At 37.0% G+C, this 24,869-nt stretch overlaps 1 protein-coding gene across 1 annotated transcript in view; it reads left to right on the top strand.

Annotated features, from left to right (window-relative positions):
* Positions 1-24,869, top strand: part of TRHDE (thyrotropin releasing hormone degrading enzyme) — a 215,131-nt gene that overhangs the window by 90,302 nt on the left and 99,960 nt on the right. Inside the window, exon 6 of the mRNA XM_061367998.1 lies at positions 10,814-10,951. Coding sequence (XP_061223982.1) covers positions 10,814-10,951 — 138 coding nt within the window. The remainder of the gene's footprint in view (positions 1-10,813; positions 10,952-24,869) is intronic.

Genomic DNA, 24,869 nt, shown 5'->3' with positions numbered 1-24,869 from the left:
AAATGGAGACTGCTGAAAAAGACCAAATGATGCATGCAAGTATCAGATGTCCAATGAAGGAAAATCACTAGGTGTGAAATAATTTGACAGCATTTCAGAAATGTAATCTGCAATTTATTACAAAAGAAATAAGGTCATGTCTATCATAACCCAACATTAAAATAACTACTGTCTCTTTGCTCAGAAACATTTTGGATAAAAGCAGTTATGATTTAACATGGACTGTTTTATAAAATATCGAAAATATTGAATTTCAACTGTGAACATGATAAAATTTCATCCATGAAAAATTGGGAGAAATGTTTGGCTAAAACATACTGAAAACTGAACATATTTTTTTTTGTACAGTATACTGTTCTCCTCTCCTTAAGTTTACTCTTCTTATCTTCCTGCAATATTTGGCCATCTAGCAGTGCATACTAAGTTAACATGGGGTAAATAAATTGAGAATCTAGGTTTTGGTGTGATTTTCAGCTGTACACAGTTGTGCATGCTTTGTCAATTGGTGTACAAATACTGGAGCTTTCTGAGGGCAAAATGGTAAAGCCATGCTGAAGCATTCTTTTGGAGTCCTTAAGTTACATCTTACCTTGTCAGGTTCTAAATTATATCAACCATTGTAGTCTAGAAATAGGCTTGTAAGAAAAATAGGATATAAAAGACCTCAGGACAAGGAAATTGTGAGTGAGACCATGCTGAAGGTTGCTATCTAGATTTTATTGTCCTTTGGAGATTTTTTTTTGTTTGCTAACGTTTTGTGTTTGCACATTTAATTATGTGGCAAAATATTTGTTATAAATACAGATTGCCTGTTTTGATTAAACTCTTGCATACTAACTTCTGAAATGTTTTTTTCCCATTTCTGGTTGATTTATTGAGTATTCTTGTTCCATTAATTTTTGTGTGCCATGAAATGAAGATGCTATAATTATGAGTTAAAGCTAATTTTTAAAAACAGTTGTGTACAGGTACTCTTGCTTTAGGTGTGCTTCTTGTGAAGTTTGAATTCTTTGTAGTATTATAATTTTTTCTTTCAGGTGTCAATATTATTTATAATTGCATTATGAAAAGGAAAATAAATCTCTATCTGAACTGACATCTGTCTTGCATAGGTAGGCTTATTGGGTTTATCTGGCTTTGGCTGTATTAAAACTCATTCTTTTCATCTCTATGAAAAACGCATCCTGAATTACGGTGTAATGATTCTAATTATGAATGCAATGAAATCTGGCAGGCCTTTATGATTTTAGCATAGTGAAATGTCATAGATGACAACGTTTATACACTAAATTTTATCTTGAAATCATCAGTCATTTGTTCTTCACATAATCAGTTTAACAAATCCAGAATAACTTTGCTTTAGAAGTCATTTGGAGATTTCTGTGGAATTAATGTAATGTTCACTGTTATGTAAATGACATGCCCATCATATGAAATCCCTATGTCTTAGCAGAATACAGGCAAAACAAATGGGTTAAGCAAGGTATGACAGTTAAACTGGGAAATCAGACATGTGCTGCATAAATTAATATCAACTACACTAATATTGCTGTGCCTGAAAAAGTATTAATCTGTCAATTTTTTCGTAAATTAAAAACAAGGTAGACATAAGCTTTTCATAAGTCTTTGGATATCATTGGCCTTTGATATAAAAATAGCCATACTGACATATTTAAATAATTACAAAATTGGTGGCAAGATGGAACACATCATTAGTTAAACATTTAAACATGCTGCATCCTTTTACACGCTAGAGAAGAAATCAGTACTGTGATGTTTCTGCCATACAGATTGTAGGAAGAGGAAGTAAAAGTTGCAGTTACAGAAATTTGGCTTGCTGTATAATTTTGTTACCGGTATAAAGCACATTTGTTGTTTAGATTATACTGGCATTTGTAAGCCTGAAAAAGTAAAAAGTCAGCATTTATAAAAAGAGAAACTGCTCCAAACAACTTCAACCCCTCTCCCAAAACAATGAAGGATATAATATGAGCTTTGTAAATCATTCACAAAACAAGACCTACAAGCCTTATATACTGTCATGATGGTTAAACAATATTCCAGCATTTGGGGTGGTGTTTTGTTGGTGGTAATTCTTACCTGTGTAATAAAATATGCTATGTTGTATGATACCACAACTCTCTGCATAAGGAAAACAGAGTAATATGTCAAATCCTCTTTCTAAAGAACTGAGAAAATTAGGCAGTTAACTTCTTTCTCTTGTAGTTCTGAAATATTACCCTTGAAAGTTTCGTTTGGAAGCCCATGAACTAAAATGTCAAATTCAGCTCATTGTCACCTTATTAAGGCTTTTTTGTCACGTTTTATTTAGGATAAGTTTAGAAGACTGGTAGTCAGTTTCAGAAAAAGGACTTTTATCTGGAAATATAGCTTGGGCAATATGGATGCATCTGAATCAAATAGATCTACCCACAGCTTCCTACCTAACTTGTTGGATGCCTGTAGGCTACAGGCAGGTAAGTTTTCATCATTAAGGCTCTATAAACCCCTACTATTTAGCTGATGATGCTTTTCTTTTAGCAGAGCTGAGCATTTTTTTTCAGTGTCTATCTTATATATCATTCACAGGCTTGGTATGCCTAAACTGAGACTCTTGAGCATCCATTAGGCATGTTCACACCATTATAACTTAAACCAAGAGCACTGAGTTCTGGACAAAGCAGAGCGCTATGGATTTTGTCAGAAACCTGTTTTCTGGCTTTTCTTTCTTCTCTGCGTTGTTTATCTTGATTAAACATTTCTTCCTCCTCTGAGATTCTTGATTTTTATCAGGTTTTCTTAAATTATTTTATAAGCTCTTTTTTTACTGCAGGAAAGATGGATGTATAATAATATTGTCCAAACTGCTGTGGAGTGTAACATTTTATTGAGCCTTCCAGCAGGTCTAGATTTTCTTGTTTTGTCCAGGAGTTTACATACTTCATCAGACTTCCATAATCTTAATGCAAAAGGAAATACAGTCCTTATTAAACCCTTGCCATCATTATGCCCTGGATCCTCCTATTAAAATTTTTAGTGAGGGACCAAATGCAGAGTCATTCTGATGGAGGTGTCTTTTATCTGTTGCAGTATAACGTAAGGTACATGAGAACTCTCCTTGAGGAAGGGGACAAAGTTTCGTGGTTTTTAAAACAGGAAGGTGAGCTTTCTGTTTTGAGATTCTACAGGGTTCCACCACAGGTCTTACTATCTTTTTTACAATTTAAATTACTTCGGATCTGTCATGGTTTAACTCCACTTGGCAACTTAATACCATGCAGCCGCTTGCTTACTCCTACCGTCATTCCCTGCTCTGGGTGTGTTTGGGAGGAGACTTGGAAGAAGGTAAAACACATTGATTGAAATAAGACCAGTTTAATAATGAAAATTAAGTAAATATAATAATAATAGAAATAATAATAGGGAAAAAAAGAGAGGAGGAATATATGAGCATGACGTGATGCAGTATGGAATACTTCTTTTGCTAGTTTAGGTCAGCCATCTTGGCTGTGCTCCCTCCCTGCAGCTTGTGCCCCTCTTCACTGGCAGAGCGTGGGAAACTGAGAAGTCCTTGGCTTAGGGAAAGCACTACTGAGCAACAACTAAAACATGGGTGCGTTATCAACAATATTCTCATACTAAAGCCAAGCCACAGCACTGTACCATCTAGTGGGAAAAAAATTAACTCTATCCCAGCTGAAACCAAGACAAGATCAAAGCTAGAAATTTTTATTTCCTGCCCTCAGCTAGAAAATAAGTCCATGAATGTTACTTCTTACCTTTTGAAAGTGAAGCTCCCTTTGATTTTGTAGGAAATATATCCCTACTGTACAGTCATTAGACATTTGCCATTTAAATTAATTCACGATTCTTCCCATTTCAGCCTCTTGCCTATCCCCCAGAATGATTTTTTTCAAATTTTTATTATGTAATGTCTCAAATTCGTATTCTGAAATCTCATTCTTCAAGGTCTTTGGAGTTTCAACAGTTATTTCTGTGTTGTCAGGATAGTTTTAGGAAGAAAGCTGTCTCTGCACACTGTTCCCCCCACAGATCAGAGAATTTTGCTTGATCATGTGTACTCAGACTAGGCATCTGCATGTGAATTCCCTGGCTGTTGCTATTTTATGACTTAGGAAGATATGAGGTTTCTGTATTAGAGGTTTACCATGTAACTTTTTGGTTGTCTTTCCATGCCATCAAAAAGCAACAGCAGCTGGATGTGAGTTCTTGAGCTGTAAGATCTTACAAGTGACACAACATAGTCTCATGCCTGTGGAAGCTGCCTCTGCTAGTTTTAGGAGCAGAGAAAAGAGAACGTTAGAGCAGAAAACTATGTGCTGGTAGTTTCCATTTCACAGCTCTGTCTTTTCTCGTCTACCCTGCTCACTTTCCTGTTTCAGAGGCCCGTTTGCAGCTACATATTCCGTCTTGCTCTCTGTTTCTTTCATTATCCTGAAGTCCTTTATAGGTGGCTTTGTAAAGGAAGGAATTCAACTGAGGCTTACAGATCCAGGAATTTGTTGACTGACCTTTTGCCTCCTTATATTCTGGTAGAAGAAACCATCATGTTTGTCCTTGAATGTCTCTGGAATTGGGGTAGGTTTTGAGGACTATGACAGCAGGAATTATGAGCATGTAATTTTCCCTTTCATCTATCAAACAAGCGTCAAATATTTTAGTGGTCAGTAGCTGGCTTGATGCTGAGAAAACATTTCACAGAGCCCAGCTGCCTTCTCACTTTTTTTTTATTATGTAATAGTTAGCTTTGCTGACAACTTTATTGGCTGAACCAAGGTGTAGTACACGAGTGGTAGCTTTGAATCCTTTGCCTTCCCTGTCCATTGGAGCTCTAGGATAAGATCTCCGATTGTTTTGCGTGCTTACTGCTTTTATAATTTTCAGCTTACTATTTTTATAATTGCCAGACATTTTCTTTGTATTATGCAACTGCAATTAAAGTATTTGGAGTAAAACTTTGTGTCTGCATGGAAAAGCATCTTTCATCTTTCTTAAAGCAAACCATGCTTCCTTCACACTGTTAGGTTCCAAAGTCTAGGAGATCATGCAATTACTACAGGCAGCTGAGAATTATGATGAGGTTGCACATAGTTTCTGTTTTAAAAATACGTGCTGCAAGAAATTACCTATGCCTAAAATTTTAAGAGAAAACCATTTAACTGAACTTCATTACATTAAGTACTTCGAACATCATGCAATATGCTGCCCAAACTCTTGATAAATTACCTTAATTGCTTATCATTCTCATTGACTCAGTTGGAATAATAGAAGTAAATATGGCTGTTAGATACGTATGTATCTTTAATGTGCTTAGACTCAGATTGGCTCCTAAGGTGTTTGTCTGAAGGTGTAAAGTTGTTTTAGGCATTGTTTGACTCATAGAAAACACAGAATATTATTATAAGTTTTTAAGTAGGCTTAAGACATGGGCTTTTTGATTTATTTCATTATTATTTTGGCGTTTCAGACCTGAGCTGAAGACTACTTGATCCTTCTAACCCAACATAAATATCACGCTGGCTCAGCATTGAGAGAGATTCAGCCTCTCATTTTTTCAAACTACTTTCATCTCTTCTTTTTTGGTTAAAAGCTCCCCATGCTGGAATAAAGTAAGCCTTTAATTAATACCACATGGAGTGTTTTTTGCCCCAGTAACTGCTCAGTGAAGTCAGTCCTTGTATAATTTTCTGTTTTAACTCAACTGTGGGGAAAGCTTTCAATGTAAAATTGACTAGAATCTCATGTATAATTGACTTTAGCAGGAAAAAAGAAAAATGTAAAGGTAAGCTGCAAGATCTGTTTGACGATTACTAGTCCTTTTAAAGTATACCAGTTTAGAAATGCTTATACTACATTTATCTTATAACTAGGAAAATAAATATCCATCTCCACATGGTCTTCCTTAACATTTTCTTTTTTTTTTATGCTCTGGTAATGTATTTTAATATCCATTTAATAATGGAATTCTTAACTTTAAGTAGTTAACTCTTAACACTATGATATCAGACATAAAAGAATATCAATATTTAGGTGAAACATTCAAGAGATTAAGTTCAAGTTTGGAGAGTGTCAGCGTCTCTTCTTTCTTCATGTCATTATCTGCTCATCTTCATAGAACGGTTAATATGACACTATGATGAGAGCTTTTGGGTCATGTGAGTTCAAACCTCCTGAGTTTGGGGTTTAGATGAAGCTTTTGTTTCAGAAAGAAACTTCAGTCAACTGGCTGAATTTCAAATGATTGTAAATTAGTAACCACTTTGTCTTCAGTAAAAAAGAGAAGGAAATTTGATGGCAAGTTTTGCCTCAAGGCAAGGACTCACTGCAGGGTAGGGCTACTGAAACAAGAATACACGTTTCATCGGGAAGTGTAGTTGGTATGGGATGTTCAACAGCAAAGCTGTAGGTGTGTATTTGAGGGCATTCTTACTGAAGGAGCCTGCTTCTCACATTTTCAGCTGTCCTGAATGTGCTGCCACCGTTTATTTTAAAATCATGGTAGTGTGAAGATACTTGGAGCCCAAGCAATTTTTGGTTTGCCTGCAAAATATCTTTAGTTCCCTCAGGACTTAGGTCATTGAATCTCATCACTTTCAGGCTGAAACAGAGTCTAGGCATGCAAAACCCATGCAGCAAATGTTAGGGCACCCCAAATTTATTCTCATTGAGGGTGACTTCTGGCAGTTGTTGCTGGAAGTTGACTCAGTATACTAAGCACATCTCAAAGCCGCTTTCCTTTGAGTATTATCTGCTGTTACTTGAATTTAGATGAATTTCCCCTACAAAATCCCCCTGTGGATTTTGAAGTAGAGGGTAGACTTCCTACTTTGCCTAATGTTTTAAAATGCTCTGGAGACAAATGCGTGAGGAGACAATGGATCTGTGTTCATTTATTTGTTTAATGACTATTTCTGTAAAAGCAGCTACACACAAAGTGACAAAATATGATCATAGAGAGTGAAACTGGCCTTTTTTGTGAAGTGCTAGTGGTCAGTATGTGTTGTTTCCTTTTCTAACACTCCCTTTTCTGTACTGCATCCTCCTGTTTTGTAGGCCTACGTTTGGCTTAGTGGATCTGGTGTATAACCAACTTAAAGGTACACCTGTAAAGCAGAGTGGTGAGAAGCTGGTCTAATTGCTTAAAAACTCAAAATCCAATCTGCTTGGCAGGTTGGCAGGTCTCTTAAGCAGGTTGTCAGGAATATCTGATTTGGCACTTTATTAAAAAAAATACATATCCAATTCTCTTTCCTGATACCCAAAGCTTTTGGTGTTCCTTGACTATGAACTCGTAGAACACCCACATTGCTTTATAACAACAAAAATCATCAGTGAGAAAATTTCTCATAAACAGGAACAGAAATTTTGCAAGGGCTTTGAAAATACAGAAAAGAGGTTTATGAAGGTAGGCACAGAACCATGACATACAGCTGATAATGTAGAATATTCTATGATACTATTATGTTGCAGGCCTCCTTCAACAAGCTGCACACATACAGAGATATAAATTAAAAAAAAAAAAAAGGTAATCTGTAAGCTGCTCAAGCTACTTACAAAAAAAAAAAAAAATTACCATTGGGAAGAAAGAGAAAGAAATGCTGCTTTCATTTGCAAGTACTCATGAGACTTCCTGTGCTGTGACAGCTTAGATTTTATTAGCATGTAGACAGAACTTGCTTTTGTCCCTCAGTGGATCTTTTGTGCCCTTAAGGTATTGTATTGAACTTTAGGTTTCCTCATAGATGGTATTCCTTTGTAGTTTGTTAAGCTTCACCCTGAAATATATTGTAATAGAACTGAACCGGTAGTGTATATTCTGGTGTTCTTTGATTGCTTTCAAAATTTGGCCCCGTTTTTTTCCCCCTAGAGTGCAGTTTCCCTATAAACCCAGGTACTACATCTTGCAAATGCTTTTTTTGTCAGGCATGAGAGATCACTTATCTCTATATTCATGATAGTAAAGCTCTATATTTTGGAGAAGATATTTCTGGCAAATTTGTCAGGAAAATCATTTGCAGATTCACACACTAATATTAGGCTTTATTCATGTAGATTCCCCAGTCTGTAAGTTGTTTGAATAGCTTTCCCAGAACAAAGATGATGCCTTTAATACTGAGGCCTTTGATCTCTTCTGCCTACTAATTATCAGTTTCGGCTTTCATTGTTCTATTCCTTTTATTCCACTGTTGGATGTTTTAATATTTTTTTTTCCCTCCATTTTAATTCTTTTCCCTGGTATTTCATATTAATTTTTAGAAATTATTTTTATGCGACTGTGTATACGTTATTGTCATGCTAACTTGAACTCTTACATTGTGCCTCCATTCTTTCTGCATTTCTGTTTCTTGTTGTCTCTTCAAGCTGCAGGTCCTTGTATGTATCATAGAATAGTTAGGGTTGGAAAGGACCTCAAGATCATCTAGTTCCAGCCCCCTGCCATGGGCAGGGACACCTTCCAGTAGACCAGGTTGCTCAAGGTCCTGTCCAACCCGGCCTATATTTAAGTCTCCTTTTGAAATCTGCTCTCATGGGGTTTATCCTAAAGGAAAAAGCTGGGAATGTTTTGTTTGGTTGTTTTGGTTTTTTTTTTGGAGGGGGGGATGGTGTTTTTTTTTTTGTTGTTGTTGTGTTGTGGGGTTTTTTTAAATCCTTTTAGTTCAATAAATGTAGCTCTATAGATTAAAAGACCTACTAATTCCCACTAAAATGCAGGTTTACATATTTGGAGGTGTACTAGCTATTCCAGTTGTATCCCGGGGTAATGGTGTGACATAAATTTTAAGGAATACTTTTCAGCTATGGTAACTTGAATGAGTAATCATGAATCTAAAATGTTCCTTTTCAGGAGATAACCAAAGAAACAAACAGAAAACCCATATGTAGCCTGTCCTTTTTACTTTTTTTTGTATTCTTGTTCTATCTTCACTGTATGTTTCATATATGCTGATTTTCTTGATTCCAGGTTCTGTATTTAAATTATTAATTTGTGGTTAAAAATGATTGTTTTAATGAATTAATTCCAAACTAACAATCCAGTCTCACAAGTGCTTGTGAACTGTGGTATTCAAACTTGAATTTGGACACAGATCCATAACTCTGTGTGTTCATACCTGTATGAACAGTCCTTTACACCTGAGCAGTTTCCTCCTGAGTAGGACTGTCATAATAATTGTTTCCCTACACCTTTCCTCTCCCCCCCCCTAAAAAAGGGCAGTTGCTGACTGTGTATGCCTGAGAAAATCGGGAAACGAACAATAATACAAACAAGATATTACTTCTCCCTTCACAAACCTTACCTCATGCAGCCAGCTGAGAACACTACGAGTGTGGTGGGTAATTGGCTTTTCTGCATCCTGTGTTTTTAATCGCCTGAATATACACTCAGCTCAAGGTACATTTCTTGTGCTCTAATGAATTTTAACATAAAGGTTTATTTCCAGATGGATCAGCACTGGAAGAGCTTTTCAGCTGTCTTATAAATATAATTTAAATTAATACATTGATACCAAAACCTTGACACCCAAGAAATTAAACATAGAATTTATTATGTAATTGTGTGGTTATTTTATCTGAGGACATCAAGGTGGCTTTTTAAAAAAATGCAGCATTCTCTAGAGTTCCTTTATGTTATGGCATGTGGTTGACAATGATTGAGGAACATTTGGGTTCAGGTAATTTAGATACAGTTCAAGATATGTCATTTCAGGGTAAAAAACCGTATTGAAACCTTCCATAATTTTTAATTCACTCTTCGCATTTATTTCTGACTCGACAAAAACAAGTAAATGAAGCTCTTCTTTCCTGAAACAGTATTTTGGATTAGAGACATCTATATGAATGCAATATGAGGGAGTTTTAAGGCATGTAATTTCTCAGCTGAAGAAGTCCCATCTAGTTGCACTGTAAAATTGAGTGCAGCATAGTTCATAGGCTGTACATGCACATTTAATTAATGTTGCTGCCAGAGTAAATATGCAGCAGTTTTGGCATACCTCTGCAATCTGTATTTATGGAAGGTATAGAAACAAATTAGTATGTTGGATGTTGTTTGGGTTTGCACCTGCCTCTGATATAGCTGTGACTTTGACTATGTCATTTAGCTTCTACATGCAGCTATTGTCCCAGTTGCAAAGAGAGATAATAATGTTTTCCTTCAGGTGGAAGTTGCAAAGTTTTTAGAGCACCCAAGTTCTTGAGGAGAAAGGATTTCTGTACCAGAATTATGAAAGACAATGTAGGCACCTGTAACACTGTTTCGGGCTCTGTTCATTGTCCTGTCCCATGCTGACCTGCTGTGTGAACTTAGCACAGCCAAGTGACTGAAACTTCACTAAATGAAGCAGTAGTAATTGTATTTACCTATCTCTGTCAGAAGTTTTCATACCCTCAAACCTGCACACCTGCAAGTTTTCATATGCAATCATCTCGACAACTTGTTGCATGCCATGTATTTTTATGATTGAAGACTACACAATTTCACCTCTCTCACCACCTTTCGTAACTGTGAATTAATAGTCATAATCAGAATTGCAGTCTGCACCTACAGATATATTTTTGGTTCATTTAATAGTCTTTAATTTGATTTCAGTAAAATTTTATTTCAACAAAAGTTTTTAAGTCAGAGTTTGTTCCATATTCAAGATTGTAGGAGGTCATGGTGACTAACATTCCAACTAGGTCTGATTTTAGCCAACTGTCATATTAGTCAACTGTCTCTGATAACTGTGCATAATTTCTGTATTGTTGTAAATATGTATTGGCTTGTGATACTACTACATATGCTGTATTTCAGGAAAAACAGAGATTTCTGACAGATGTCCTACATGAAGTGATGTTGCTGGATGGTTTGGCCAGTTCACATCCAGTATCCCAGGAAGTGCAGCAAGCCACAGATATTGACAGGGTGTTTGACTGGATTGCCTATAAAAAGGTAAGGCTAATTAAACTTACCTATCTCTGTGTACAGTTATGTCAGTAGTTATTAGAAGACCATGTTCTGTCTGTAGAACAAATACCAGTTAAAAAAACCCATACACTACAGTGGCTACTAGTTGGGAAACTTTAATTTGTGTGGAACCTATTTGTAATATACAACAGTGATTTTTTCCAATTAAATTCAACATATCCAGTGCTATTGAATGTTATAAATAATAGATTTGGGTTTTTTTATTATTATTTATTTTGTAGCGGTGTCTGAAATGTGTTAGGTGCTTTAAAAAGCAGAGCGATGTGTAGTCTTTGTCCTTTTTAAACTCTCTAGGAAAAGGATCCAGTGCTGAAGTTAAATGTAAAGTTTTTTCTGTTTTTTCTATGCATGAGAATTCTTCTGTCAGTCAGTGAAAAGTCTGAAGTCATTGTGGAACAGTGAGAGTGGAGGAACTGCCTTCTGGCGTGGTAAAGGAATTTAAGGTATTAAACTCAGGCAGTTTCAAATTGTACTTCAGTGAACAGAAGGCCTTTCGGCCAGCTTTGGGACTGAACAGTTTCTGGGTAAAAGTGAGAGGGCTGCACACTTTCACCTTCTTCATTTTATGTCTTTGGTTTGTTAGTATATGGAACAAAAGCTGGTGTTTTCAATCTTAACACATGGTTGTTCTCTGCTACATGCTATATGTAATACTATGCCTTAGTATCGTGACCAAACACGTTTGGAGTGTGATGCAGAAGCTGCTCTCTGCAACCTTCTGCTGTGAAGGTTGCACTGGACCTCTCTGCTGCTGATTCAGTTACAGAAGTCTTTTGAATATCACCTTTGCATTTGATAATCTTTTCTTCTGCACAATTAGCTGCCTAACATCATACTGACATGCACATACGTAACAAGAGAGCAGCAGCACAACACTGGCTTGCCTACTGAGCCTCCAGTTTATCCAGTGCTCATTCTGGGCTAAAAAAGATGTGTATCCTCTCTTATAATCATCAGTTATTCCCAGTCAGCAATAACTTGAACTTGATCCTTTTCCATGAAAGGATCTCATTTGCCTTTAAGAATGGGCAAATGAGAGCGTGTGTTTATATGTCCATGTAATAGGTGTAGGATGTAATATGCAAACACAGAATACTTAGCAAAATATTTCAAAATACTGGAATTGCTCAAAAGCCCAAGTAACATTTTCAAAAATCCCTTAGCTGGCTTTGTAAACATTACTCTTGGTCAATTAAGCTGTAATAGGCGGCGGCTTTTAGCATACTGAAGTATTCTCATTGTTTAAATGTTTCAGTCATACGTTTGCTGGTGGTAGCTGAACCTCAGTTCAGCTAGTATGTTTATAGGCTCATCTCACATCAGTATCTCAATATTTAAAGCTAATTATATTTTTATTAATATGATAATAGTAATATCACACAGTAAACTGATACTTTATATTTTTTATATTATGAATGCTGTTCAAACATCAAATTTTCATTTACATTGAAATGACAAATAGGGCATTAGTTATTTTAGCTACAGTACTAGCTATAGTATTAGTGATAGTTAGCTTTTTTATGCACGGTATTAGGATCTCTGTTTTCTGTGCAGATTAAAGTACAATCTTAATCCTGTGTCCTTGCATTTAAAGGTTCCTTTTTCATTGTAACAGTGGCCACGGCCAATGGATATAGCAGGATCTCCACTCAGCTTCTCTGATGGCCAACTCTCCTGAAGCCTAGGAGACACTTGAATGTGCTCATAGCAGGGCCTTATTCTGTAAATTTTGAGTCTAGATAGTAGATTCCACCTTGAGGGATGGCAGTGGAAGAATTTACTTAACACACCTTCATAGGTGAGGAGATTAAAAGACCCACTCTTCTACCCATGGAGATGTCCTGTCTGATAATTTGTCTGTCTGCAATTTTCTGTAACCATTCATCCTTTTGTTTTAGATACAAGCAGTATCTAATAGGAAGAAGCTTTCCCAACTGACTTCATAACTGCTCTTTTCACTGTTTCTATATCTTCCTCCAGACACCTGACACTGTTGTCTTCTGAGGATAGATTAGAGCAAATTTAACGTATTGTAGATCTTACATTGTTTCATTCCTATGTAGCCTTGTAGGCATGCATGCATGACGTGCACTTAAAATCAGCTAGGGAAATAAGCTTATTTATTAGATAGCTAGAACATTTGCCTATCCTACTAGTTCTCCAGTGGCTGCAAGTATAAATACTGTGTTGAATGGTATGTCAATAAAATCCAAACTGTAAAATTATACTGAAGGCTTTTACCTGGTCAGGCATGTGTCTCGAAGTCCTCCTTACACAATGAGCCCTGCTAGTGGGATGTTGTTGCCAGTGTTTCTGGGATGGCTTTTTGTCTGCTGACTGATTTTGTAAATTGCTGTCAAGTATTAAGTTCTCAGGATGTTTTGCTGTTGACTTTAGTTTAAACTTTGGATCAGGACCATCAGTGATGACTTTTCCACTGTCTAAAAAACCAGCTTGTTTTTGAACAGTCTAGGACTATGTGCAATATCTTTTCCCTACATTTTGATATGGTTTTATTTCATTCTCTTTTATTTTCTTTTTCTTTTTTTATATGTCCATCTTGTGCTCCTTGGGACCTTGGATTGTTGATGTGATCTCTTTTCTCTCTTCACGGTTCTCTACACGATATTGAAATCATGAAACTTTCTCCCATCTAATTTTTGTTCAGTGAAATGACAGTCATGGAATGTCATTGTCATTTCATTGTCTTTACTGTCATCACTGTGGCATAAATCAATTAGACACCATTAAAGTGCCCATCTCTGTTAGGCACTCAGCTGTCATTTTCAAGATATGCCTTTTTCTATACACTTCAGAGATGATCATTGAAACTATGCTATTTAAATATCTTGGAGCTGAATATATTTTTCATTTCCACTTTCTTGTCCTCGGTGGCTGCACATGTTAAGAAATCTCATGACATAAACCTCTGAAGAATGGCATTAAGGTAGTCCCACAAGCAGAGTGAAACAGATACTAGAGCCCAGCAGCACACAATGTTTTTCCATGTAAGCTGTTGAGGGTAATGTTTGCCTCTTTCCAAAGCATCATACTGGGTAGGCATTCTTTAGATAGGAATGTGTCATCCTTCACTAGGGTCACAAATATATAGAGAAAAATAAGTTGTGATAGTTCATTAATAAACAGTAGTGGTAGAAGATTCAACTCTCTCAATTTACATCAGAAGCGGTAGGTCTTCCTATTGGAGCTGGAAGTGAGAGAGTGTCCTCCCACGATGATGGGAAAAGTGGTTATATCCCAAGTGCAGTAGGAAATATAGCCAGCTGAACACAACAGTGCATCTGAGAATTGTTAAAGCAAAAAGCATGACAGCCTTTCCACACCAGAAATAACTGACAGCAGGAGTCATAGTCCTCAAGAGCTGAATCAACAGAGGAGGAGAGAGTGCAGCAAGAATCACTTGAGAAGGAACAATCAGTGAGGAACAACTGGCAGTAATAAAATGGAGAAACAAGACAGCTGCATCTCAAAGGGAGCAGCCAGATCCAGAACAGCGTGAGGGAGAGAGATCCCCAACAGAACTAAAGGAGTCATGGCCCTAGATGAGCAGTCACAGCCAGATAAGAGAAGGGATGAAAGGGCACCAAGGACACTGTAGAGAGCCAGATAATATCTGAAGTCATTTCAGTCAGCCTGCTGCATGCTTTGAAGTGTGCTGGTTGAAGATTCTGGCAGCAATCGCAGCAAGCAAGACCAGCATGATGGAGTGTAACTATAAAAGTACCCCCAGTAGATTATGTCTTGGCAGGTGACAAACAATAATCAAAACAAGGAAGAGGATGACTGGAATAGTTTAGAATATCCTTTCTTTTCTTCCGTGAAGCAAAATTAACCTCAGCAGTGAGATCAGTTACTGGCCCTGGCTTTGTAATGCAGGCAATTCATTATTTCCTAAACATGTATATGCAGTTTCTTTTTCCTTCTTAACTATATGCCACTTCTTTGAAAATGTTTTTCCCTGCTTTCTGAGTTAAGTGATGGAAGGAAAATATATTTCTAATAACAATAATGAGAGACCATGCTTCCTGCATCCTCTCAAAGGCAGTGTTCTGTGTTAGGAAATCTGTTCAACTAAAAATTTGCACAAAGAAAATGCTCAGCTTCCCTGTATGTTGCAGTAACAGTTCTGGCAAAGGAGAACACAAGAAATTGAAAGTAGTGGCTTGCTTACCCTTTTGAGTGTAATTCTCTGAAAATTTACAGCATAACATGTTCTGCAAGACTATGGAAGAACAGGAGGGATAACTGCACTCACTGGAAAGTCTCTTTAAGAACCTGGTTCTTTTTACTTCTGTTCTTTAGGCATTGGGAAGGATATTGGCACTGTAAAACAAAAACCGCAAGGCATGTATTCTTCCCAGTAAAACCAGGATTAGTACCAGAGTGAGTGCAATTAATTTGTGACAGTGTGCTTCTATGAAGTGACCACAGAAAAAGTGAGAGCAGCTCATTAATAATGAAAGAAATTCTAGGTAAATACCTACAAATAGTAAACCGTAGTAAAATCGGTTTTATTTTTAATTATTCAGTTAACTAAATCAGTAACATAAGATGGTATCCAGCTAGTTAAAAGTCTTACAATACAATACAGGTATCTTTACAATCGACTCCCTTACCATAGTGTAAAGGGAGAGCTCTGTTTTCCCTGACTAATTTAGCTGTGACGTTGCCCGTGAATGCCATCAAATCCTGGGTGAGCATTTTGTGATGCTGGCTTCTGTTCCATGACTTGCAAGTGCAGCAGGTCAGCGCCCAGATTGCAAAAGGTGCTTTCAGGAGCCATTTGTTTGTAATGCATTGTAACAGGGGAAGTATCTTGTAGTAAAAATATTTTCTTTTTGTTTAGATAAAAAGATCGTAGGTCATTACTGCTTCCAATATGAAAGCTGTTGAAAGTCAGAGTTAGTGAAACCTTTAGGTACAAGTTCAGAGCAGCCCCAAGAGTTCTTGGCTTAAAGTATGCAGGCTTTCCCACTCTATGCAATGGGTGCTATTATGTAAAATTAGGCAGGTGCTTCAAGATATTTAAAATCTTAAGGCATCTGAAGCACCGTCCTGACTCAAGATAGTATTTTCTGAAGAAGAAACATACAAACCATTATGTGTAGTATATAAAGAGCTACACACCTAATGTACCTCAGGAGCATTCCCCACACTGGGGAGAACTGCATGTGGGTTTGGTTGGAAATAATAAAAATGGAGCACAAATGTTAATTTTATTTTAAAGAAAAGCTTGTTAGACTAGATTGCTCAGTCAGGGTAGAGCAACTGGGAACATGCAACCTGTTGTGGTACTGGACTGTCTTCTGCCTGTTCCCTGTTGAAAGGCAGTGGCAAACGGGAGGTCCCAAGGACTGGAGCGAAACCAAAGCAGAAGTGGCAAAGGTGACTCAAGACACTCTCCTCTGCCATAATTTTACATACTTCTTTCCCCAACAGGGAGTAGGAGGAATAGAATAGTGCATCTGTGTCTTAGGTGTTTCCATGACTTAAAGTTTTGCTAAAGGTGGACGTACACAGGAGTACCAGCACCAGAGTTCCTGAAGTGCACTTACCTTTCTGCTTCTCTGGTTTTACTTTTTAACGATAATTTTTAGCAAAGGGCGAAGCAGAAAGTACCTTTGTAAGCCTTTACAGGCTGTTTTTTCCCTGAAGGAGTCCAAAACCAAACAATGCCCAAGTGAAGGCAAGGCATTTGCTGGCACACAGCCCAGTTCAAGTCAGTAAAACAAGAACAACAATTTTAAGTGTTAAAGAAGTAACTTGGGACAAGTTGCAAGAATTAGAAATAGAAAATAAACTGCAGATAATGAAATCAAGTAAAAAGAAAAAAAATGACATAAAAACATGACCAATATTTGTAGCAAAATATGATCCTGCGGGACCACTATTCAAGAGGGAACTCTCTGGAATAACCTCTGCATCTTGTTTTGTTGTTGTTTTATAAAGGTATGTTTAAGCAGTGGATAATTTCTGAAGCTTAAAAGAGGAAATAAAAGAGAGAAAGTAGATGGCATTTTTAATTATAGTTAGTTACAAATCAGACTTGGGCAAATGGATTGAGATTCTTGTATTTAGTGAACTAAAAAAAAAAAAAAGTTAATATTCAACCTTTGTGGAAACAAAGCTGGTCAAACAGACCTGACTTCAATCTTTAATGAGATTAAATGTGTGGTTGATAAAGATAAGTTGTGTTGAGGCATAGACTTTTAAAATCTTTGATTTATTATGGCATAATATTCTAGTTAAAAAAGCCCCTAGAGCTATACCGTGTCATTAGAGAGCACAGTGGCTGGATTAACAGATAGCTATCAGTCATACTGATCACCAAGGTAGTCATCAGTGGAGAATCTTTACAAATTCTGAGTTTTATTTTACTTAATTTGCCTTTGGATTGCTTGTGGAGCTGGTTGGTAAAATGGTGAAGTAACTGTGACTGTGTAAACACTTCTGTAAGTGCTCATCATAAAGGGAAAATCTTTGTCCATTGCTCCTAACGGAAAACACAGATTTGTGGAGCCAGTTTTATTATTAGAAGAGAGTCTTAATATAACAGATTTTAAGATAACTAATTTATAACTGTGAGGGTGGTGAGACACTGGAACAGGTTGCCGAAAGAAATGCTAAATGCTCCATCCCTGGAATGAGTTGCCCAGGGAAGTTGTGAATGCTCCATCCCTGTCAGTGTTCAAGGCCAGGTTGGACAGAGCCTTGGGAGACATGGTCTAGTGTGAGGTGTCCTTGCCCATGGCAGGGGGGTTGGAACTAGATGATCTTAAGGTCCTTTCCAACCCTAACTATTTTATGATTCTATGATTCAGTACTTAATAAATGATGATGGCCTCTCTGTGTAAATAATGTCATCAAGTTCTTGTGTTTGTCCATCCTTGAAGATTTCCTCATACAAAGAGTTATGGAAAAAGTATTACATGCTTTTGTCCTTGTCAGTGCTGTCAAAACATGTAAAAAAGATTTTTGTGTTGAGGTTAAATAATACTCCTGTTGTAAATGGCGTTCCAATAGCATTTTGTCTAGGCAACTGATAGCGTTTTATTATTCAAGGAAAATAATATGACAATATCCACCTGAAGAACATGATTAGTTATGGTCATTTACCCCCAGATTTTATTCTTTGTGTCATAGTCCTAAAATTTGCAACAGAATTTATGTCTAAGACAAATAATTTGCCAAAGCTCATCTTACCATCTGACCATTTTGGTATTATCCATTCCTATAACACCTGTTTTTGTCAGAATAGAAAATGATTATGATTTCCCAGTGAAAATCTCTCCTTGAATATAATGTTGCTTTTTCAATGGTGTTTTGCCATCAGATAAATGGCCTTACAATCTATAAAAACAACATAAGGTGCCTTTATACCATCTTTGATGATTTAGCACAGTACATTACAGGTTTATAGGCATAGATGCTGATTTTAAAAATACTAGGTCCTCTACACTGTAAGTAAAGTTTTAAAAATAGTGTAAGTTTAATTTGTTTATTAAAATATATCCCAGTTTTATTGCTGAGTATTAGCAGCATGTTACCTGTGAGTGTGCGCTGCTTGATAAACAAATATCAACCAGAAATTCTGTTTTACTTTAGAAAGTAAGGAAGACAAATTAAATGACTGATTATTTTTTTTAAATAGTCTGTACTGTTAAAATCAAGTAGGAATAGTTATTTTGAGCTCATTTTAATGAATGCAATCCCATAGTTTTTAACAATTTGTTATTAAGTTCAGGGAAACCACTCAGATCCAAATTCAGCCAAATTGTTGGATTTTATGTGTAAGCTCTAGTATTTAAGATGGGTTGCTTGCGTGCTTAAGGATAAGGCATGTATTTTCACATTTTGTACTACTATGCTGCATAGTCTGCATATACCTATCTCCTTCTTTACTTCTTCTTACAGCTTTTATGTGGGTTTTCCAAAGGGAAAACCTCTAGGAATTCTTTTGAACATTTTACGTTTATGCCACAGGGAAGAAATCATAGGCACATGTTTACTCATTTAAACAAATGAGTTCTGTTAACCTAATCAAATAAGGAAACATTCACACTCATCAAATTCACATGCATTAAGATTAATTTTTCTTGCAGTGTTTGGAGGTGCCATTGGAGAATACAGGAAATAGCTAAGCTGGTGTATTACAGTGCTCAATTTCTGAAAATGAGAGGGGGATTTAGTGCTGGTGACTCATGATACAGTCTAATTAATTCCCTGAAAATAATTTCTCAATGAGTACTTCTGCAGTTCCCAGAGATGAAATATTCTGCATAGAGGCAGTGAAAGAGTTCCAGGGAAGGCTTTGCAATTATTTCTGCTCTTACATCTCAATAGAAGGACTTCAGCAGAGGTTTCTCAGGAGCCTGCCACAGTACCATGTTATAACTGATGGTATGAACTTGTTCCACAATTATCAGGATAAGGCTGCATACCAGGAAAGACAGTTCAAATGACAAAGGTGGGAAGGTAAAATACATCTAAGCATGATCTTCTGAGTGGGAACTTGAGGAATGGTTGGACATCATCCAATCTCTAACCTACTGTGATACTGTGACTTCTCTTTTAGGAAAATAACAAGTGTATGTTTGTTTAAGGAAGCACAGTTTAAATGCAACACCTGGATTTGAAAGTGGTTGTTCATTTTTCAGTTATTCTTACAGGAGAACTGAGGGATGTCCTTTGTTTTGCTTAAGGTCATTCCAGTCGCTCAACAGACATTACAGCCAGACTTCTCCCATTTCTTGGTTCTCTTCTTTAACGTGCGGAGTGTAACAGTACACTTAATTTAGTGCACTACTAGTGCACTGTGTAGTGTAACACAGCATCTCAGTTGACTAAGTTTTTAAATAATTCATTTACACATCTATAGACTATTCTGTATCTACATTTGAGCAAACACTGCAGATGTGACTTAGTCAAAACATATTTTTCATATTAAATTTCTCCAGGTTTCAACAGATTTTATTTTAGTTTTAGAATTTCGTGAAAGAGTTCTTTTTTAAATGTCACATTTTTTTCTACATGTTTGATGTACATTGTTCTTTCATTTTAATTCATGCTGTGTTTTTCCCAATAAGCTAAATTTCATGGGGCATCCAGCTGTGGTTGCTTAGTACCAACAAAGAATGATTGTGTTGGAAAACGTGACTGGGATATTATTTTTTGGCTAGTGGCATAATGTGCAAATGTGTGTTCTTTGTATGAATGCTTGGTAACGTGCTCTTCTAATATTTGAAGTGAACTTAAGATCACAGAATTATCTAAGATTTTGAGAAATAAAGAGTAATGTATTAATTCTGGAACTCTGGGCTAAAATGAAATTATACTAATTTACTTAAGATCCCGTTTGATTGTTGATAACCTTAGGCTCTTATTTGACAGAGTACTGTAAAAATATATTCCAATATTTTTAGGAAAAAACCCAACCTGTATGCTGCTTTTATTACACTTGCAGTTTTAAAAAATCTTTCTTCAGCATGTTTCAAGAAGAAAAGATACATTTCAATCATTACTCAAAACATATTAGCCAAAATTTGGCAGGGTTTGTGTGATCTTAAGTGTTTCTGCTATGGTAGTTTGTGCCTGACTTGAGTGTGTATATATGGCAAGTATGGCTCTGGCTTACTTGGTGATTAGTAAGTGTAAAAGTGTAAAAGGAAGACTCAGTTTCTTAAGGATGTATCAGAGAAGTGCAATGAATTATTTGTATTGGGCTTTCCTGTTGAAGAATGGGTTGACTCCCATGCTCATGTTATTCTTTGTAACAGATATCTCGCAGGAACGATCAGTTGGAGGTAGGTATATGGAAAACACCAAGTAAAAAAGCTGAATTAGTTGTTAGGAAGTCTGCAGATCTGGGTGGCATCCTCCTGCACCTTTTAAGCTAACCATGTGTAGAGCTGCAGAACTTCTGGCAGTGGGATGTAGACCTTCCTCACAAATGACCACTGTGCCTGAGAATTGCTGGGGTAATGTACAGAAAGGCCTGGGAGCTATAGGCTGATGAGTTTGACATCCTTCTCCATCAAGGTGGGGATCTCTATGGCAAATAAAGAGTAAGATAGCTGAGCACATGAATAAATATGTTGGTCTTGCCTGGATGTGTGTGCTGTAAAGGGAGATTCTGACTCACTAACCGGCTGGAGCTCTTGCAGGGAGTCAATAGACACAGGATTTAAAAAAAGTCTTTGACAAGGCACCTTGCCTGTAGCTCAGGGTAAATAGTTTAAGGAGGGAATGTTTAATGTGTGGGCAATGTGACTGATTAATTAAACAAAAAGAATACTGGTACGTATCAGGTATATATTAGTAGCCATCAACTTCTGTATATTGATTCTCATTTTGAATCAGGAGCTCTTTGTGAAAGAACGGTAACTTTGTGAGTGCCTGTTGTGGTCTGAGCCTTGTTTTAATCAATGAAGATGAAGGTGATTATAAGAAGTTATTATTGATAATAATAGCTCTAATTATAATATGAATGAAATACAGTGTAATTGAAGTAAAGGACTGAGTAACTCACATTTCCTTTAGCTAAAGAGAAAGGAACCATAATCTTAAATTGCAGGGATACCAGCATACAAAAAAATAACTCTAGGCCTCCTATCTGTGTCCTATTGTATTTGAAAACCAAGCAGTGCTATTACATATTAATGAAGCTTGATTTTGACTGCACTAACTGCTGCACAATAGAATGATGTTAATAAATCACCTGTATTCAGTGTTGGTGGGGTTTGTGGTTTTTTTATTGTTTTGTTTTTAAATGAGAGAAGAGGCGGAAAAATGGATGGGTAGAGGTTTTGTGGAAAAACGGACCTTCTGAATTATTATACTTATGTATTTTTTGTTGATAGTCCTAAGCACTCCTCATTTACACCTTAGATAGCACGGTGGTGTTTTTCCTATCAGGGTAATTCCTGATGTCACAGAAATGATCATTATGAACTAAATTGAAATAAACAGCTTTCATTGCTAAGCAAGGATGGGAAGGTAGACATTCAGTGGAGATATATTGAGGTCTGTGTAATTATTATTGGTATTTGGTGTTACATGAGATAAATGGATAGGGGACTCTGCAAGATGCTGTCTCAGACTCTGCAAACTCAGGGAGGTGTTTTTGCACTGTTTATGTTTTCCCATTTTCTAAGGTTGCTCTGTAAGTTGCACGATAAAATATCTTCATGGGGATTCATGTCACCTCACTTGGGATATTCACTGTATTGACTGGTGCAATTGACTGGTCCTTTAACCTCCGTGCATCATCAGTGAAGATAAACAGGCACTTTTAGGCTGAAATTCATGTGTTCTGTTTCAGATGCATGTCTTTGGATGAGATGAATCAGGATGAGCTGAAATGCTCGCTTCTCTCTCCAGTGCGTTTAAAAGGAGTCTAGGCAGCTGGCTCAGCTGTATACAACTGAGTAAGCATCAGATAGATGCAGTGAAGGCATCTGCTCAGTCAGATGAATTTCAATCCTACAGTTAAAACAAAATCAACAAAACCCACAAACACAGAAATCAAAAGGAAAAAGAATTTGATGTTCTAGGAAAAAATGACAAGTTTTAAGTGTGAAGGAGGACAGAAGAGTTATGCTAGGTCAATCTTTTATGGTCTCTTTTCTGTCCCTGACTCCAATGCATTTACAAGACACTAGATTATTTCACCTTTGCAAGTTGTTTGTACTTTATGGTTTCTGTTTTGTGTTGGTGACATTTTTCTCTCATGAGCAATTTTTAAAATCCCGACATAATTTTTGGTCCTTAAAAAAATACTGCTGAAAGAGTTCCCAGCTCATTTCTATCTTTGTACACATGGCTCCTTACCTCCTAGCTTCTGTATAATCCTATGTGCTGGCTTACTGATTTTTATATTGTCTCCTTCACTGCAATTGCTTCATCAGTTCATTATTTCAAGTATTTTGCTTTGCTGTTTGCTTGGTGAACATTACCTGCAATTAGCAAACACTGCTCTCTCTTCAGGGTTGTCTCTGGAACCTTTTCTGGTTTTCTTAAATGAAAGTGTGACATGTAGAATAAACCAAGCTATGATGTATGCTACTTGACATATAAAAAGAATGGTGTCACACCAGTTTTCTGACTCCACAATTCAGAAATTCTTGGGAACTACTTACTAGTACAGAGCTTCTGTAGCAGAGTTGAGAATCAATCTTTGTGTGGACTTTTTGGGCAACACATTGAATTCTTCTCACCTCACTTTAGATGTCTGCCGTGCAGATATGTACGTATAAGCTAGTCACCCAAGGCTGCTTTTAGAATGAATTACAAGAGATGGGTGCTTTTAAGCTACGGTTCTCCTGATCTGTTTGGAGGTCTACTTTAAGATGAGATTCAGTGCACTCAGAAGTGACTGGTGTTGGCCATTGACTGTAAAGGAAGTCTAAGCAACTGAAGTAATTGTAGCCACAGATGCTACAGATAACTGCACTGAGTCAGATGTATCCCCCTCTGTGTGGCTATATTACAGTACTGTGTAGTAGTCATATTTTTGGGGGTTCATATGTAAATCTTTTTATTTCTCCTGTTAAAGAAAATTCCATTTGGTACTTTCTTTCATAGTAAGCCGCCCTCCTTTTGCCAGTTACTCTGCATACCTCTTGCATTTTATCCTGCTGCTTGCAAAGCTGTCTCTCTTATCTCCAGTCACAATGCCAGTGTTTGCTGCCTTTCCCATTCGTTTCCAGAGCTGGGAGTGTATTGGTTGTTTTTCCTCTTAACTGTTTTCCCTGCTTTCAAAGTTCAAGAAAGGTGAAATGAGTGGTTTCTTCCTTTTTCTCCTCCCATCTCTTTTCCCTCCACACCAAAGGCTGCATTTGCGCCTGTTTCTCCTCCCTTCTCCCCCCAGCAGTTTTTTCCTCTTTCTGGTTTCCCCTTTATCTTTAGAATCCCTTCCTCAAATAAATCAAGAAGGTGTGGAGAAGATGGCAGAATTGGGACAAGCATATTGTTCTGCAAGCTGTAAGTGGGACTTCTGAGTTTCTTGAAGGTCATTAATTGGTAGAAAGCACTGCTAAAGTAGCTGTGAAAAGGGATCAATCCTGAAAGATTTGTCCAGTTTGTGCCTTGGATCTCCTATTCAGTCTTTGCTTGCTTTTTTATTTTGGTTGCTGTGTAAAGGCTACCCATAGTTCCATCCATTGAGTGGTTAAATGTCACCTGTGAGAGGAATTACATATATATAGATAGATATATATATATATGTGTGTGTTTGTATATGAGGGGGTTTTTTACATGTATCTAATGTTCTTGGTCTCTGGATAGAAAAAGACTACGGGCATGATCATATGAAGGTATATCCTGCTTACTTCTCAAAGAAATCAGTAGAGTTAAGGTGCCTATACAAATATAGATGATTAAGGGAGTGGAGCATCTCCCTTATGAGGAAAGACTGAAGAAGCTGGGTCTCTATAGTTTGGAGAAGAGGAGATTGAGGGGTGACCTTATTAGTGTATATAAATATATAAAGGGGGAGTGTCACGAGGATGGAGCCAGGCTCTTCTCAGTGGCAAACAATGAAAGGACAAGGGGTAATGGGTACAAATTGGAGCACAAGAGGTTCCACTTAAACCTGAGAAGAAACTTCTTCTCAGTGAGGGTGACGGAACACTGGAACAGGCTGCCCAGGGAGGTTGTGGAATCTCCTTGTTTGGAGACATTCAAAACCCGCCTGGACACGTTCCTGTGTAACCTTATCTAGGTGTTCCTGCTCCGGCAGGGGGATTGGACTAGATGATCTTTTGAGGTCCCTTCCAATCTCTAACATACTGTGATACTGTGATATGTCCATTGCTACTATGTAAAATCTGAACTGTGAAAAAAAAACAAGGGGACCCTGGAA

The sequence above is a fragment of the Neopsephotus bourkii genome, unplaced genomic scaffold, assembly GCF_033783945.1.
Source record: "Neopsephotus bourkii isolate Nb327-2 ecotype Australia unplaced genomic scaffold, CSIRO-AGI_Nbou_v1 NB_1423, whole genome shotgun sequence".
NCBI classification, from domain to species: Eukaryota; Metazoa; Chordata; class Aves; order Psittaciformes; family Psittacidae; genus Neopsephotus; species Neopsephotus bourkii.
This window is presented reverse-complemented; position numbering and strand designations above follow the sequence as displayed.